The sequence below is a fragment of the Drosophila novamexicana genome, unplaced genomic scaffold (assembly GCF_003285875.2).
Source record: "Drosophila novamexicana strain 15010-1031.04,08,12 unplaced genomic scaffold, DnovRS2.1 tig00000387-arrow-pilon, whole genome shotgun sequence".
In the NCBI taxonomy this organism is placed as follows: Eukaryota; Metazoa; Arthropoda; class Insecta; order Diptera; family Drosophilidae; genus Drosophila; species Drosophila novamexicana.
Window position 1 is genome coordinate 4,182,064 of NW_020824800.1, and position 14,098 is coordinate 4,196,161.

Sequence of the window (14,098 nt, forward strand, 5' to 3'; positions counted from 1 at the left end):
AACCATCTTAGTAATTACATTAAATTTGAATGTTAGCCGCAAAAAGTGTTTCTTAATAATAATTTAATTTTATAAAATAAATGATCTAGCCTAGCAATACTTTTGCTAAATGCGAGAATAACATACCAAACTATGCAGAAATATTAACAACTTAACGATTATTACGTCTTGTATAATGTTAGGTTAGCGCCTTAACATTGAAATGTATCGTAGCGAGCTTAACATACATTTGAAATATATCGATAGCGATAATAAATAACATTTGAATCGAATTGGAACTGGAACGAAATGAACTGAACTAAATAGCAAATGCTTAACCGAACGCTTAGAGGAACGCTTGAATTGTTAATGTTTGTGTAATTTGTGCCAAACGGCGAATCGAAGCACAATATAATTACGTGTTTATTTGTGAACAGAGTGTTTTGATAAGCGTGCGCACGTAGCAGAGCTTTAAATTTGCACCGTTTCATGTGTCGTTTAATGCGCCAACGAGACAGCAACAAGTGGTATCACCACAAACAGCCAAGAGATCAACGCCAAACCGAAAAATAATAATTCAATAACATAAAGTAAGCGAAATTCTTTTCAGCTATTTATATGGTACGAAAACTTGCGTACTTGTTTAAATAAATCGCCTTGTAATTACCACGCAAAGCAAGCAGACACTGCGTGTGCGTGTGAATTTGTGTGTGTGTGTGTGTGGCTGTCTGCTTAAAGTGCGCTGCGCAGCTCTGTTTGGGCCAGCGTCGCGGCATATAAAACAAACAAAAAATACAAATAAAAAAAATTCGGCCAGCAGCGCACCCAACAGCAAAAACAACAACAACCACTGTGACAATACAAACAGTACGGGGGGTGTTTGACTGCTCTCTTTGATCGTATGTGTGTGTGTGTGTGTGTGCGTGTCTGTCTGTGTGTGTGCGCCTGCCTTTGCCAACCAAGCCATTATTTTTTTAGTCTTATGACGTAAACCACCGAAAAATCAAAAGTGAGCACAGCGACAAAACAGCACTAACACACACACACACACACACACACACGCATGCATGTAGAAGCGAAGGTGAGCGCATTTATGAATTCTTGCTTTAAGTCTCGCCTCAGTTGTTGTTGTTGCTGTAGTTGTAGTTGTTTGTTAATCGGCTCTTCTTGGAATTTCAGCATTCCAGAGCACGTTTCTTGCATTTTGAAGCCGTTATCCATTTTATTTTGATATAAATTTGAAAGCGCGCCACACAGCGATTGTTTACAATTGCCGTACATGATGTTCATTAGCAGCAAAGTGCATTAGCTTCAGTGTAAACAAAGCTGATGTTGCTGCCACAGTGTGCTGCTCATTGAAAGTGCCACGAAAAGGGGTATGATATGTTTGTGTGTGTAATATACCGATTACGACTTGAAAAGCTTCATCCAAACATATTAAATTGAAAGTTATTTACGAATGTGCATACATATATTACAGGGTATCTGCTAGTCGAACACTTCGGAGCATGCTTATTATTATGGCTGCTGCTGCTGCATTGGCCTATTCAGCCACTGAAGCGATTACAACAGAATTAACAGCAATGGCAGCAGCAGCGGTAAATTCTTGAGCTAAAGAAATCTTGTTGAAAGCATTTCCTACTCGACATGAAAAGAAATTGTTGATCTCTGCTGCGAAGTAGCTGCTTAAGATATTTTGCAATGCTCGACAGGCAGACACATCTGCCTAAGATCATTCACAGTTTGCTGCCGATGACAACATCAGGCCGCAAAACCTGTCTTCCAAATGAATCATAAGCTTAGCTTCTAACCAGGCCCCAGGTCGATAGAACCGCAAATTCAAAATTTAACTGACAAAATTGCATTTGAATGCCGCCAAATGATTCACACACACACATACACACTTAACTAACGATGACCCCGCGTAAATTTTATCTTTTGCTCTCTCTCTCTCTCTTTTGCGCTCTCACGCGCTCTCCCATATATTTTTTGTCGTTTCCTATTTTGGTAATTATCGCGTCATATTTTTTTGCAGCTCGCTCAATAACGCTTATTACTTATGTATTTATCTCATTTGTGTATTTAAGTTTTTACATTTTAATGTTTGTATTTGTGATTTAAATGAACAGTTTTCATGCACCACGTGCCCCCAACTCCGCTCTGAATTATCATTAACATGTTAATTAGCGGCTAGGGATGGGCGTGAGCATCGCAAGATGTCACGCAAAAGAATATTCTTATCGAAGAAATATCAATTATTTGTATATAAAACATGATAAATGACTAAAATAAATGATAAATAGTCTGTTTAATCAGGATATTTGGAACAATTGAAGGTTTTTTCGAAAGAGAAATTACTTTTTCCGATAGTTTTTATAGAGGCTGCACATATTTCAATATTTTTATGTTAACTAGATATTACTCACTGTGAAACTCGTACTTATTGATTTCTTTTGCTTTGGCAGGCTGTTGATATATAGTTGTTCGATCCGTTACAGGTTGTAATGCCTGCAATAAAAATACAGATACCTTAAAATGTAAATGTAGTTTACATAAAAGCGACTTGGCAGTTATTGTTTATCAATAAAGGATATACAATTTACCTTAAAGAATAAAAATAATTATGTTTCTAAAAGTTTTAAATATGCAGACCTAAACATTCTTATAGTATTTTAGTTTCTTGTATTATTTACCTCTTACTCTTCCAGTTCCCATATGAATAGGCAGACCTTTAATTACCGTTAATCATTTAGTTTTCTGTTCTATTCTCAAAAATAACAATTTGGAGTGAGAGCTCGTGAGCGATAGTTAATTATATACTCGATTTCGTTCATATGAACAGCTGCAAAATTAAGTTCAAGGCACGCGCTCATCTCTAGCTCAATTGTAACTCTGCTCCTGTCCCTCTGCCGCTGCCAATATGTTCTTACGGTAAATAAACAAGTGGCAGCATCGCTGATAATAGAGTTGCAGTCGATTTGGTGGGGGATGCTTGTGCTAGTGCCCTGCAGCTGCTCGGGGCGTGCAGTTCAAAGAGAGAGAGAGAGAGAGAGAGAGAGATCCCGTTTGTAAACAATGAACAGCTGTGCAAAGCCAACGTTGCGCATGTCCAAGAAAACAAACAAACAAGACACACACACACGCACACACGTACACACGCACACACACCTACACTAGTGCAGCAAAATGCGTTTCAGAAAATTTGGGTTCGACTTTTTTGCAATTGATTAATTAATGAATTTAACTAATATCGCATTTTGTTGCTTGCAGCATGTCGCGGCATGAGAAGTCAAAATCGGTGGGCGGCGGCCTGCTGGAGAGCTGGTTCGGCCGCCCCTCCAAGTCGAAGGGCAGCGGCAACTACAACAGCAATTCGCTGCCCCACAGCGCCGGCCGGCCCGTCTCCACGGACAATGATGGTGCCCTGGATGTGGACGAGCTGCAGCGGCACATACAGGATCTGAGCGAGGCAGAGGTGAATGCCAAATTTCTGGAAATCATCGAGGATATGAACATACCCAAGGACAAGCGCGAACCGCTGCTCAGCAAGACCGTGGAGGAGCGCCAGAAGATGTTATTCATGCACATGAAAGGTAAGTGTAGTGGGAGAGGGGCAGAGAGGGGGCGGGCTGAGGGACACACAAAGACAATGAAGCAATGCGTTGGCCTCAGATAAGATTGACAGGTGCACAAACTTAAAGGTGAAATACAAGACACGAGTACAGTGATCGCTCGCTAAGCTGAACACTTTCGTCAAACAAACCGTATGACTTTGAACAAGTTTTTATTGAAAATAGGCAAAATAATAACTAAGAGAACATAAACTTCTTTCACCTCGATCTCTAGTTTCTCAACATTTCATATTAATAGATTGTCGTCAATTAGCCAGCGATTACTGTAGTGCTGTGTGTGCTTTGTGCTAGCCAAGTTTTTATGCGATTTGCCAGCATTTCTATTAAATTATCACCTCGTATTGCGCTTGTTCGCATTTGCTATTTTAGCGCATGATTCATGCCGCATTTTAACTGGAATGTAACGTTATCAATGCATATACACCTCGTATAAGATATGGCTGGCCTTATCTAAAAATAAAATGGGTGCAACGATTTGTGCCCAATTTTCGCATATCAAATGTGCGCCCAAACCTCAATTTAAAATACGTATTTCGCGACCAGATACACATTTCAATTAACTGGCCTAAAACATATGCTAATTACAATTGCTAATAGAAAAACTAAAAAAAACAACTACCTGGCAGCAATACTTCATCAGGGGCGTCACCAAAAGCGGGCCACCGACTGTGTAGAAAAAAAATGAAACCGTTTTATTAATTAACTCAAGCGGCGCGCGCGCGTTCCAAACATTTTAATTAACAGCTGCTCATGGAAGCTAATATAGAAAAAAACGCACGACAATTAAATACACTTACTCTATATAAATGCTGCTTTAATAAGCACAAAGACGATCAATTTTTCGTGCATCGAATTTGTGCATAAGAAACACGCTTTATAGTAGAGTTGTGTCGTTTAGTTCAGACCAAGTTCGATTGAACGGGTCATTAAAATGAACTACTGAACTTATTCGTTCAGCTATTCAGTCGTTCATGAACGAGTACAGAATAACTCGTTCAATCGGTCATGAACGAATACATTCTTTTGAGATGTTCAGTTCTTAATAAACATAAAAGATATCGGGTTTTTAATTTCACTTTTGATTTTACTGCATAACTGAACTAAGCGAATAGTTCAAGACCGACTAAATAGCTGAGCAGAATTCATCTTTCATGATCGACTGAATAGCTGAACGAGTGAACCGATTTAGTTCACGGCCAGAAAATGAACGAGTGAACTTATTCAGCAAATTGAACTAGAAATCCCCAATCTACTTTATAGTCTTGTTAGCGCCATCTATCAGCAGCAGTTTTCGCTAACATTAACGTTAGCTCTTTGAAGTGCATGTTAAGTTTGCAGCTTAAACGGGTCTAAGTCCATGTTTATTGTTAATTAGCAACCTTGCAAGTTTACATTCAGATACAATTTTAATTTAAGTTTTTCTATGTTCTTCACACTGTGCTGTGTGTGTGTGTCTAGCCCTGGAATTGTCCATATACATATGTAAATTTGTATGTGCAGCATAAGTCGCAAGAATGGAGATAACATTGAAATGACAATTTAGCTCATCATGCTGATAAGCCATACGCTTAATTAGATCAGACTTGTCTCTATCTCCTACATCTTGTCTTGATAATATGTGCAAATACCTTATAGCGAGTGCTGCTCTTAAATATGCCCTACATAATTATTCAAATGCTGAAGATACTTTTGCCCAACGGCTCAATACACAGAGTGCAAAGTGTAAACATATTTTATGGATAAACAACTTCGAAGAGTGCATTTGGAACTCAGGTCGCTGTTTTGCTATAATAATAAACACAACCACTGTGCTTTAAAGATTCTTATTGTTGCCGTTGTTTTTACTTTTCTTTTCTTTTGTTTTGTTTTCCAACCTGTAGCTGTACCCAACGCCTTCTCCCGTTTTTTGTTTATGAGCATCATTTGGACTTATCATCGCCTGCGCAGCATTTATTTTCATCTGATTTTGTCATTTATACACGTACACACACACACGCACATATACGTACAAGTGTGTATTTATGGACATGCATTACGTGTAAGAAAAAAAAATAGGTTAAAAAAAAAGAAAGCTTTCGAGCATCGATGCTCTATGAAGTTTGCCTTGTGCACTTTGCGGCGAATGATCGCGCGCGCTCTCTCTCTCTCTCTCTCTCTCTCTCTGCTGTTGAGAGCGTTGCCTACTTATTGTTGTTGCTAAGTGTTGATATAACTGTTGCTGTGTGCATTATGCACTTGAGTTTTACACTCTCGAGCAATAAAAATTGCAAAAAATATCTACAAAATCAGCGTCCAGGCGTCTGCAGCAATTGCAATTGACGTAATTTTAAATATGCATATTTCATTGTTTGTTTTGAATAATAAATATATAAATATACATACATATAAATATACATGTATATACGCACATAAACATACATATGCGCGAATATACTCATGTATTTCTTCATTGCATTTCGTTATTGCTTTTCGGTTTAAAATAAAAAGAGCCAAGGTTATATTTGAAGTAACCGTTGAGAATCGTTTCCTCTCGCTGATAAAGCCACGCAGTATACGCATTGAAAGGCCTCTGATAACGAAGCCTTGGTTGGGTAGCAGCAGCAAAGCGAGTAACTGGACCGAAACGCGCCAAATGCTTGGGCTGTTTGATTTACAGTTAAAAGCGCGCTGTCAGCTGTTAATCTTGCTTACAGTGGTACATGCCCAAGAATTAACAGCTGTAAAATAAAAATAAGCTGCTTAACAGTTATAAAGTAAGCAAAATGTTAAGCAAGTTAACAGCTGCTTAACAGCTGCAAAATAAAATTAAACTGCTTGACAGCTGTAAAGTAAACAAGATGTTAAGCAAGTTAACAGCTGTAAAACAAAAACAAGCTGCTTAACAGCTGTAAATTAAATAAAATGCTAAGCTAGTCTGCTTAAAGCTAGTTTTGTTTGGTTTGTTACCAGAAATGCCCATATTTCACGTAACAGGCGCTATCTACTTTTGTTTACCGCTTGGCACATGATATAAGCCAAGTTTTCTTGGCTTTAACGAGACTTGAGTTATTGAAGCACAACTAAATAAAACACTTTCTACTTTACACTTCACCCGCAGGCAAAAACTCACTGGAGCGCAGAGCGAATTCTCGGTTTGAGAAGCCCAACGACTACATCGAGTATCTACAGAATGGGGAGCACAGCGAGAATAAGGTTTATCAGTGCGTGGAATCGCTGCGTGTGGCGCTTAATAGCAACACGATATCCTGGATCAAGGCGTTTGGCGAGGCGGGCATCGAGCAGATCGAGAAGCTGCTGGCGCGCGCCAAAAAGGATCGCACCTACGATCGCATCGAATTCGAGGCCATACGCTGCCTGAAGGCCATCATGAATAATACGTGGGGCTTGAATGTGGTCCTGACACCGGATCAGCATAGCGTGGTGTTGCTGTTGGCCCAGTCGCTGGATCCGCGCAAGCCGCAGACCATGTGCGAGGCCCTCAAGCTGTTGGCCTCCTTTTGCATTGTGTACGAACGGAATGGCTATGAGAAGGTGCTGCGTGCCATTACGACAATTGCGGCCTCGTCGTACAAGTCGAGCGAACGGTTTAGGCCCATTGTGGATGCACTTTTTGCCTCCGACAAGCAGGATCCCAAGCGGGAGCTGGCCTGCCACAGTCTCATCTTTATCAATACGCTCACAAATACGCCGACGGATTTGAATTTCCGTCTCCATTTGCGCTGCGAGATCATGCGCATGGGTCTGTACGAACGGCTGGATGAGTTCAAGGAGATTGTCGAGAGCAGCAACAATGAGGCGCTGCAGGAGCACTTCAAGATCTTCAAGGAGATACGCGACGATGATTTCGAGGAGTTCGTCCAACGATTCGACAATGTCGAATTCAATATGGACGATGCACAGGATTGTTTCGATGTGCTTAAGAATCTGGTCACAGATACGAGCTCGGAGCCATATTTTCTCTCCATCCTACAGCATTTACTGTACATACGCGATGATTTCTATTTTCGGCCCGCCTACTATCAGCTGATCGAGGAGTGCATAACACAGATCGTATTCCACAAGGGCTACTGTGATCCCAATTTCGAGAATCGCGACTTCAAGATTGACACTTCGGTGCTGCTGGACGACATTGTGGAGAAATCAAAGGCCAAGGAGACGCAACGTGCCGAGGAGTATGAGAAGAAGATCGAGGCGCTCGAGAGCGCCAAACAGGAGGCGGAGGCCAAGGCGGCCCATCTCGAGGAGAAGGTCAAGCTAATGGAGGCCAGCGGTGTGGCAGCGCCATCACCCAACAAATTGCCCAAAGTCAATATACCGATGCCGCCGCCGCCGCCAGGCGCCGGTGGTGCAATCCCACCGCCACCTCCACCCATGGCAGGTGGTCCGCGACCGCCGCCGCCGCCCCCGATGCCCGGCATGGCGGGTGGTCCGCGACCGCCACCGCCGCCTCCGATGCCGGGCATGGGTGGTGGTCCGCCGCCGCCGCCCATGCCCGGAATGATGCGGCCGGGTGGTCCGCCGCCGCCGCCCATGATGATGATGCCGATGGCGCCGGTGCTGCCCCACGGACTGAAGCCCAAAAAGAAATGGGATCCCAAGACTCCAATGAAGCGTGCCAATTGGAAGGCCATTGTGCCGGCCAAGATGTCAGAGAATGCATTCTGGGTGAAATGCCAGGAAGATAAGCTGGCCTCCGACGATTTCCTACAGGAGCTGGCCATCAAGTTCTCCTCGAAGCCCGTCAAAAAGGAGAACCAAAAGGATGCCGTCGACAAGCCCACAACGCTGACCAAAAAGAACGTCGATTTGCGCGTCCTCGACTCGAAGTCGGCACAGAATCTGTCCATTCTGCTCGGCGGCTCGCTGAAGCATCTGTCCTACGAGCAAATCAAAATATGCCTGCTGCGCTGTGATACCGACATCCTGTCCTCCAATATACTGCAAAATCTAATACAATATCTGCCGCCGCCCGAGCAGCTGAAGCGTCTGCAGGAGTTCAAGGCGAAGGGCGAACCTCTGCCGCCCATCGAGCAATTCGCAGCTACCATAGGTGGGTGACACTCATCGGAATGGATTCAGGGAATCTCTTATTGATAAACTCTTTAACTTTTCTTCAGGTGAAATCAAACGTTTGTCGCCGCGCCTGCACAATCTGAACTTTAAGCTGACGTATGCGGACCTGGTGCAGGATATCAAGCCGGACATTGTTGCCGGCACGGCGGCCTGCGAGGAGATACGCAACAGCAAGAAGTTCTCGAAAATATTGGAGCTCATTTTGCTGCTGGGCAACTACATGAATTCGGGCTCCAAGAACGAGGCCGCCTTCGGCTTCGAGATATCCTATTTGACCAAATTGACAAACACAAAGGATACGGACAATAAGCAAACGCTGCTTCACTATTTGGTCGATCTGGTCGAGAAGAAGTTTCCGGAGGCACTCAACTTTTACGACGATCTGTCGCACGTGAACAAAGCGTCGCGCGTCAACATGGATGCCATACAGAAGAATATGCGGCAAATGAATGCGGCCGTCAAGAATCTGGAAACGGATCTGCAGAACAACAAGGTGCCGCAGTGCGAAGACGACAAGTTCAGCGAGGTGATGGGCAAATTTGCCGTCGAGTGTCGTCAGCAGGTGGATGTGTTGGGTAAGGCATTGCAAATGAAGCCTCAAATTCTGTAGTATTAATTATCACATTCTGTTGTTGCAGGCAAAATGCAGGTGCAAATGGAGAAGCTGTTCAAGGATCTGAGCGAGTACTATGCCTTCGATCCCAGCAAGTACACAATGGAGGAGTTCTTTGCGGACATCAAGACGTTCAAGGATGCGTTCCAGGCGGCGCATAACGACAATGTGCGCATACGCGAGGAGCAGGAGAAGAAACAGCGCATGCAGGAGGCACGCGAACAATCGCAACGCGAGCAAATGGAGCGACAACAGCGCAAAATGGCCGTGGTCGATATGGATGCGGCACAGGCGCAGGAGGGCGTCATGGACAGCCTGCTGGAGGCGCTGCAGACGGGCTCCGCTTTCGGGCAGCGCAATCGGCAGCCGCGTCGCCAGCGACCGGCAGGCGCCGAGAGACGCGCCCAGCTCAGTCGCAGCCGGTCGAGAACACGGGTCAACAACGGGCAGTTCATGACCCGCGAGATGATACTAAACGAGGTGCTGGGCTCGGCGTAGTATGGGCATTTGATTATACGGCCGTGTGTGTATATATATAAATAGACATATAGACAACTAAGTGCTTAGATCTGTAGCCTTGTTTATATCAGCCACAAATTGGAGCTAAGTGAAGCTATTCGAAGATCGCCAGGCAGCAACTAAATTGGAACAGCCGCAAAATCCTAGATAAATCGGTCTATAATTCACATAACAGTATACATATATATATATATATATACATATCGTATCGGGGGCAAATGCGCAGCGATAAATACATATATTTTTGATACGCTTTTTTGACCAACATTTTCGAAAGTCAAGATACCATTTTTTACTCTCACGCTTTTGGCTCTATTGATTCCTTTTCAAAATAGTTTTTATTGTTGTTTATCATGTGAATTGTTCGTTGCACTTCGTTTTCGGGGCACCAGAACAAACGATCTTAACATTATGGAATTCCTCTTGTATTTAATTTGATCCTAAGACGCATTCTTATTTGACTATTTTCCATTCTATTTTAACTTGATTATCTGCCTGCTACATTTAACAGCTGGTTAATATGTCTATCTATCTATCTATCTATCTAGTTTTTTTTTTTGTATCTCGACAGAATGTTCGCATATATTTATATAGTTTTTAAAAGATAATTTGCTAGCAACTAAACTAATCGAGCTGTTAAACTAATTTGTCGTAGAATCGTACTTTGTAATTATATAATTTTCTAATAATTTAGGAATAAAATTCCCCCAAAAACTTGAAATCTATTCAAAATGTGTTTTAATTCCTAATTAATGTAGCTGAAAGTTCGATGAATCGGCAATTAGATGAACTGAAGGTCCTCTTAGTAAATCCTGTTTTGGTTAAAAACTAAACAAAATCCTAGCTCCAAAGTACACGTAACTTTGGCTCCAAATCTTTGCTTTTGGCTAACAATATTTGCTAGCTGCAAATTTTTTGGTTGAAAATCAAATATAGCCCGCATTTTGAATATGAAAATATCTACAGCTTGGAATATTTTCAGAGCAGCGGGCAGCTTTATATTAGAAATTGGAATTCTTACATGGACATGGACTTAAAAATAAGAGAAGAAAAGAAGACTGAGGCTTAAGAAATGCACCAAAAACTGGGCTTAAGATATGGAAAGTCAAGCTTGTAAGCTTGTAAAAAAAATTGAATTGTTTCATTTAAGTTTTTAAAATATATTAATTTTCAAACATTTGAATTGTTTCAGGGAACATTTTTTGAAGCTACGAAAACTATTGAAACTCAGCTTTGCGAACTTTGTATTTTTTTTTAATATAGAATAGTTTTTTGAAGAATTTGAAATTTTTATAAAAGATTTTGTAAATCAGCCTAGCAAACTGTTTTGTAAAGGATCTCATTCTTTCAAGTTAGAAAAACACATTTTTAAACAAAACCTGGCTTAAGATTTAGAAATTGTTTCTGCAAGAGAAGCCAAGGTTTAAGTAAGGCGAACTGTATATTAAAAATTGAAATTTTGAAAATATACGAAAGAATTTCCAAAAATGTGAGAAAATCAGTTTTTGAAGATTTTAACAATCGGCTTTGCGAACTGTTTATAAAAAATTGTAATTGCTTCATGGACATTTTTTCAAATAACTGAAAACTTTGCATAATCAAATGGAATTATCTTATTGAAATTTTGTTAACTATTTAAGAAGCCAAGAATCGGTCGAAAACCTAGGCTAAAGATTTTTAAAATCAGCTTTGCGAACAGATCCTTAAGGCAGCGAGTCGAAAGTTCTCTCTTTTTCTTGGCTCTATAATCGATTCTTAGCTCCTATAATTACATATTATATACTGAAATTCTAGCTCGATAATGTTCTATATACATTTTGTAACAACTTTTATTATATAGTGAATTTCCTTAATTGAGCCAAAAAGCCTGGTAGAAACGAAAAAAAAAAAGCTGGTAAAACAGTAAAATATCATCTAGATTTTACTTAATCCTTAAAGCAAAAACTGTTGAAGTTGGCTAAAACGATATCTTAGCCAAGTTTTTGACAAGCGTTTAACGAATTAAAGATTAAGTAGTCAAAGTGATTGAAGGCGGAATCATGCTAGATTGCCGTGGCTATCAGTTTTATGAGGAAATCCAGTTTGTCAAATTTCCAAAATCCAAAAATACATTATTTATTTAATTTGTTGTTGTTGTTGTTGTTGTTGTTGTTGTAGCCGCAAAGAGCTGTTTAATTTGTTTGATTAACAACAACAACAAAATGTTTATCGCGGCATACATGAAGGCGTGCACAACGCAAAATGCACTTGCGTGTTGTGTAGAGGTGAGCGGAGGCAGGTGGGCGGTAGGGGGGGGGTTCAGGTTTTTTGGGCCCATTTTGCTGCGCAGTCATGGCCATAAAACTCTTCAACGTACAAATTAACCAAGAGCGACAAAAAAAGTCCGACAACCCAATCAAGCGAAGCGTCATTCGAGTCTGGCGACGGCAAAGGTGGCTCTATCTAACAGGTATATGTACAGGTATATACAGGTATATATGCATGTGTGCAGATCGTGTGTGGATTGGTGTTTCTTGGAGCTGCTCTCGCTGGATCTAATTGCCGGGGCTGATTTACGAGGCGCTTTCTTTATGGTTTTATTAGCATAATTGCATTTTCGAATATATACACTTTTTGTTTATGCTTTGTTTATGATCATATTCTAATTTACGAGCCACAGAAGGTGAGTCATAATAACAATAATAACAAATATAGCTGGTAAATGCATTAGAAGGGTTTTTTCTTAAGGCTGCTTGTCGCCCGATCGAGGCACGAGCAGATTGCGCCCCTAATGACTTCCAGGTAAACATGATGGCCTATTACATGACTTGCCTGCGGGAAGGTGAAAAACAAACAACATGGCCTATTCGAAAATTCGCTTGAATTCTAGACGCTTTGCGAAAAAGAAAAAAGAAGAGAAACGAAATGGGAGTAGAAAAAATATGGCCTGCGGCCAGCTAATTGTAGTGCGAACTTTATGACACGCTCCTTTCGGCTCGTCCTGTTTGTTGTCCTCGAACGTTTCGCGGCCGACAATAAAACAATTGTCTCAACAATGTTTTCGGTTTTTGTGTGGGCATTAAGGGGTTTTTTGTTTGGCCAACACCAGACACCAGGCCAGGAGCAGAGCCAGCATTTGCCGTCCAACAAAGTGCAATTTAAGTGTGGGCCGAAATTTGTCCTGGTCTGCCTGCGTGAAATTGTCCTTTGTGTCAGCTGAGCATGCGTTTGTCCAACTTTATTATCTCTTCCATTTTTCGATCAATGAATGCGCTTTTTAGCTAATCTCGGCGAGAAGTTCGTGGAACTCGTAACGGATTACTCAATCGTTGTCGAAGGTGAAAAATCGTTTGCGTTTTCCGTTACTTTTGGCAGCCTTTTTTTAATATTTTTTTTTCTTTTGGTTCGGCAACAAAAAGGTTGCGTGTTTTATGAGCTAGGGCTTAGATCAAGGCTGGAAGCCCTAAAAAAAAGGTTTGAGCCCAGGTTTTGCCTTCAGCTGCGATCTGTTAAGCTGGTCTTTCATATACGTGCACCTAGCTTTTGGTTCAATCTAAAAGAAAACTCAATTGCTCGCGAGAAAATCTTGAGCAAAATTTGGCAGAATATGCAAAAAAGTCTGTCAAGAATCGATTGAGAATTTGTCCCTAAAATGTTCTTGGCTTTTGTTTTGTCAAGATATTTTACATATATTAGATATTTCTTTACTTTACCATATTTCCATATCATATCGGAGCACTATATCACATGGTTCCTGTAGGAAGTTTTTAATTTTTGATGAGCAATTGTAGAAATCGCAAGTGTTCTATATGCCTATATATTTCTTCTTCTGGCGATATATATGTTCATTCCTCTTCCTTTATATGTTCTTTCGTCTTTCTTTATGTGCCCGTCCTTCTTCCTATATATGTTCTTTCTTCTTCCCATAAATGTTTTTCTTCTTTCGATATACATTTTCTTCCTTCTTCTATATGTTCTTTCTTGTTTCTTGTTTTCATATATATCCTTTATTCTTTCTTTATATGCTTTTTCCTCTTCCTATATATGTTCTTTCGCCTTTTTTTATATGCCCTTTCTTCTTCCTATATATGTTCTTTCTTCTTCCCATATATGTTTTTCTTCTTTCGATATACATTTTCTTCCTTCTTCCCAAACATGTTCGTTCTTCTTCCTATATATGCTCTTTTTTCTTCCTTTATATATTTTTTCGTCTTTCTTTTTTCTTAAAATATATATGTTTTTCTTCTTCCTAAATATCCTATTTCTTCTTCCAATATATATTCTTTTTTCTTTAGATATACAT

General features: G+C 40.7%; 1 protein-coding gene across 2 annotated transcripts; it reads left to right on the forward strand.

Annotated features, from left to right (window-relative positions):
* Window positions 1-333: 333 nt before the first annotated feature.
* Window positions 334-10,525, forward strand: LOC115759900 (protein diaphanous). Of its 2 annotated transcripts, none has more exons than XM_030701022.1 (5): window positions 334-569; window positions 3,250-3,572; window positions 6,709-8,661; window positions 8,729-9,259; window positions 9,323-10,525. In XM_030701022.1, the coding sequence occupies exons 2-5, from the start codon at window positions 3,251-3,253 to the stop codon at window positions 9,793-9,795; spliced, it is 3,279 nt and encodes a 1,092-aa protein (XP_030556882.1). In that variant the 5' UTR covers window positions 334-569; window position 3,250; the 3' UTR covers window positions 9,796-10,525. The 2 variants fall into 2 exon arrangements, with proteins under 2 accessions (XP_030556882.1, XP_030556881.1); XM_030701021.1 differs by lacking the exon at window positions 334-569 and adding an exon at window positions 3,000-3,185.
* Window positions 10,526-14,098: the final 3,573 nt, after the last annotated feature.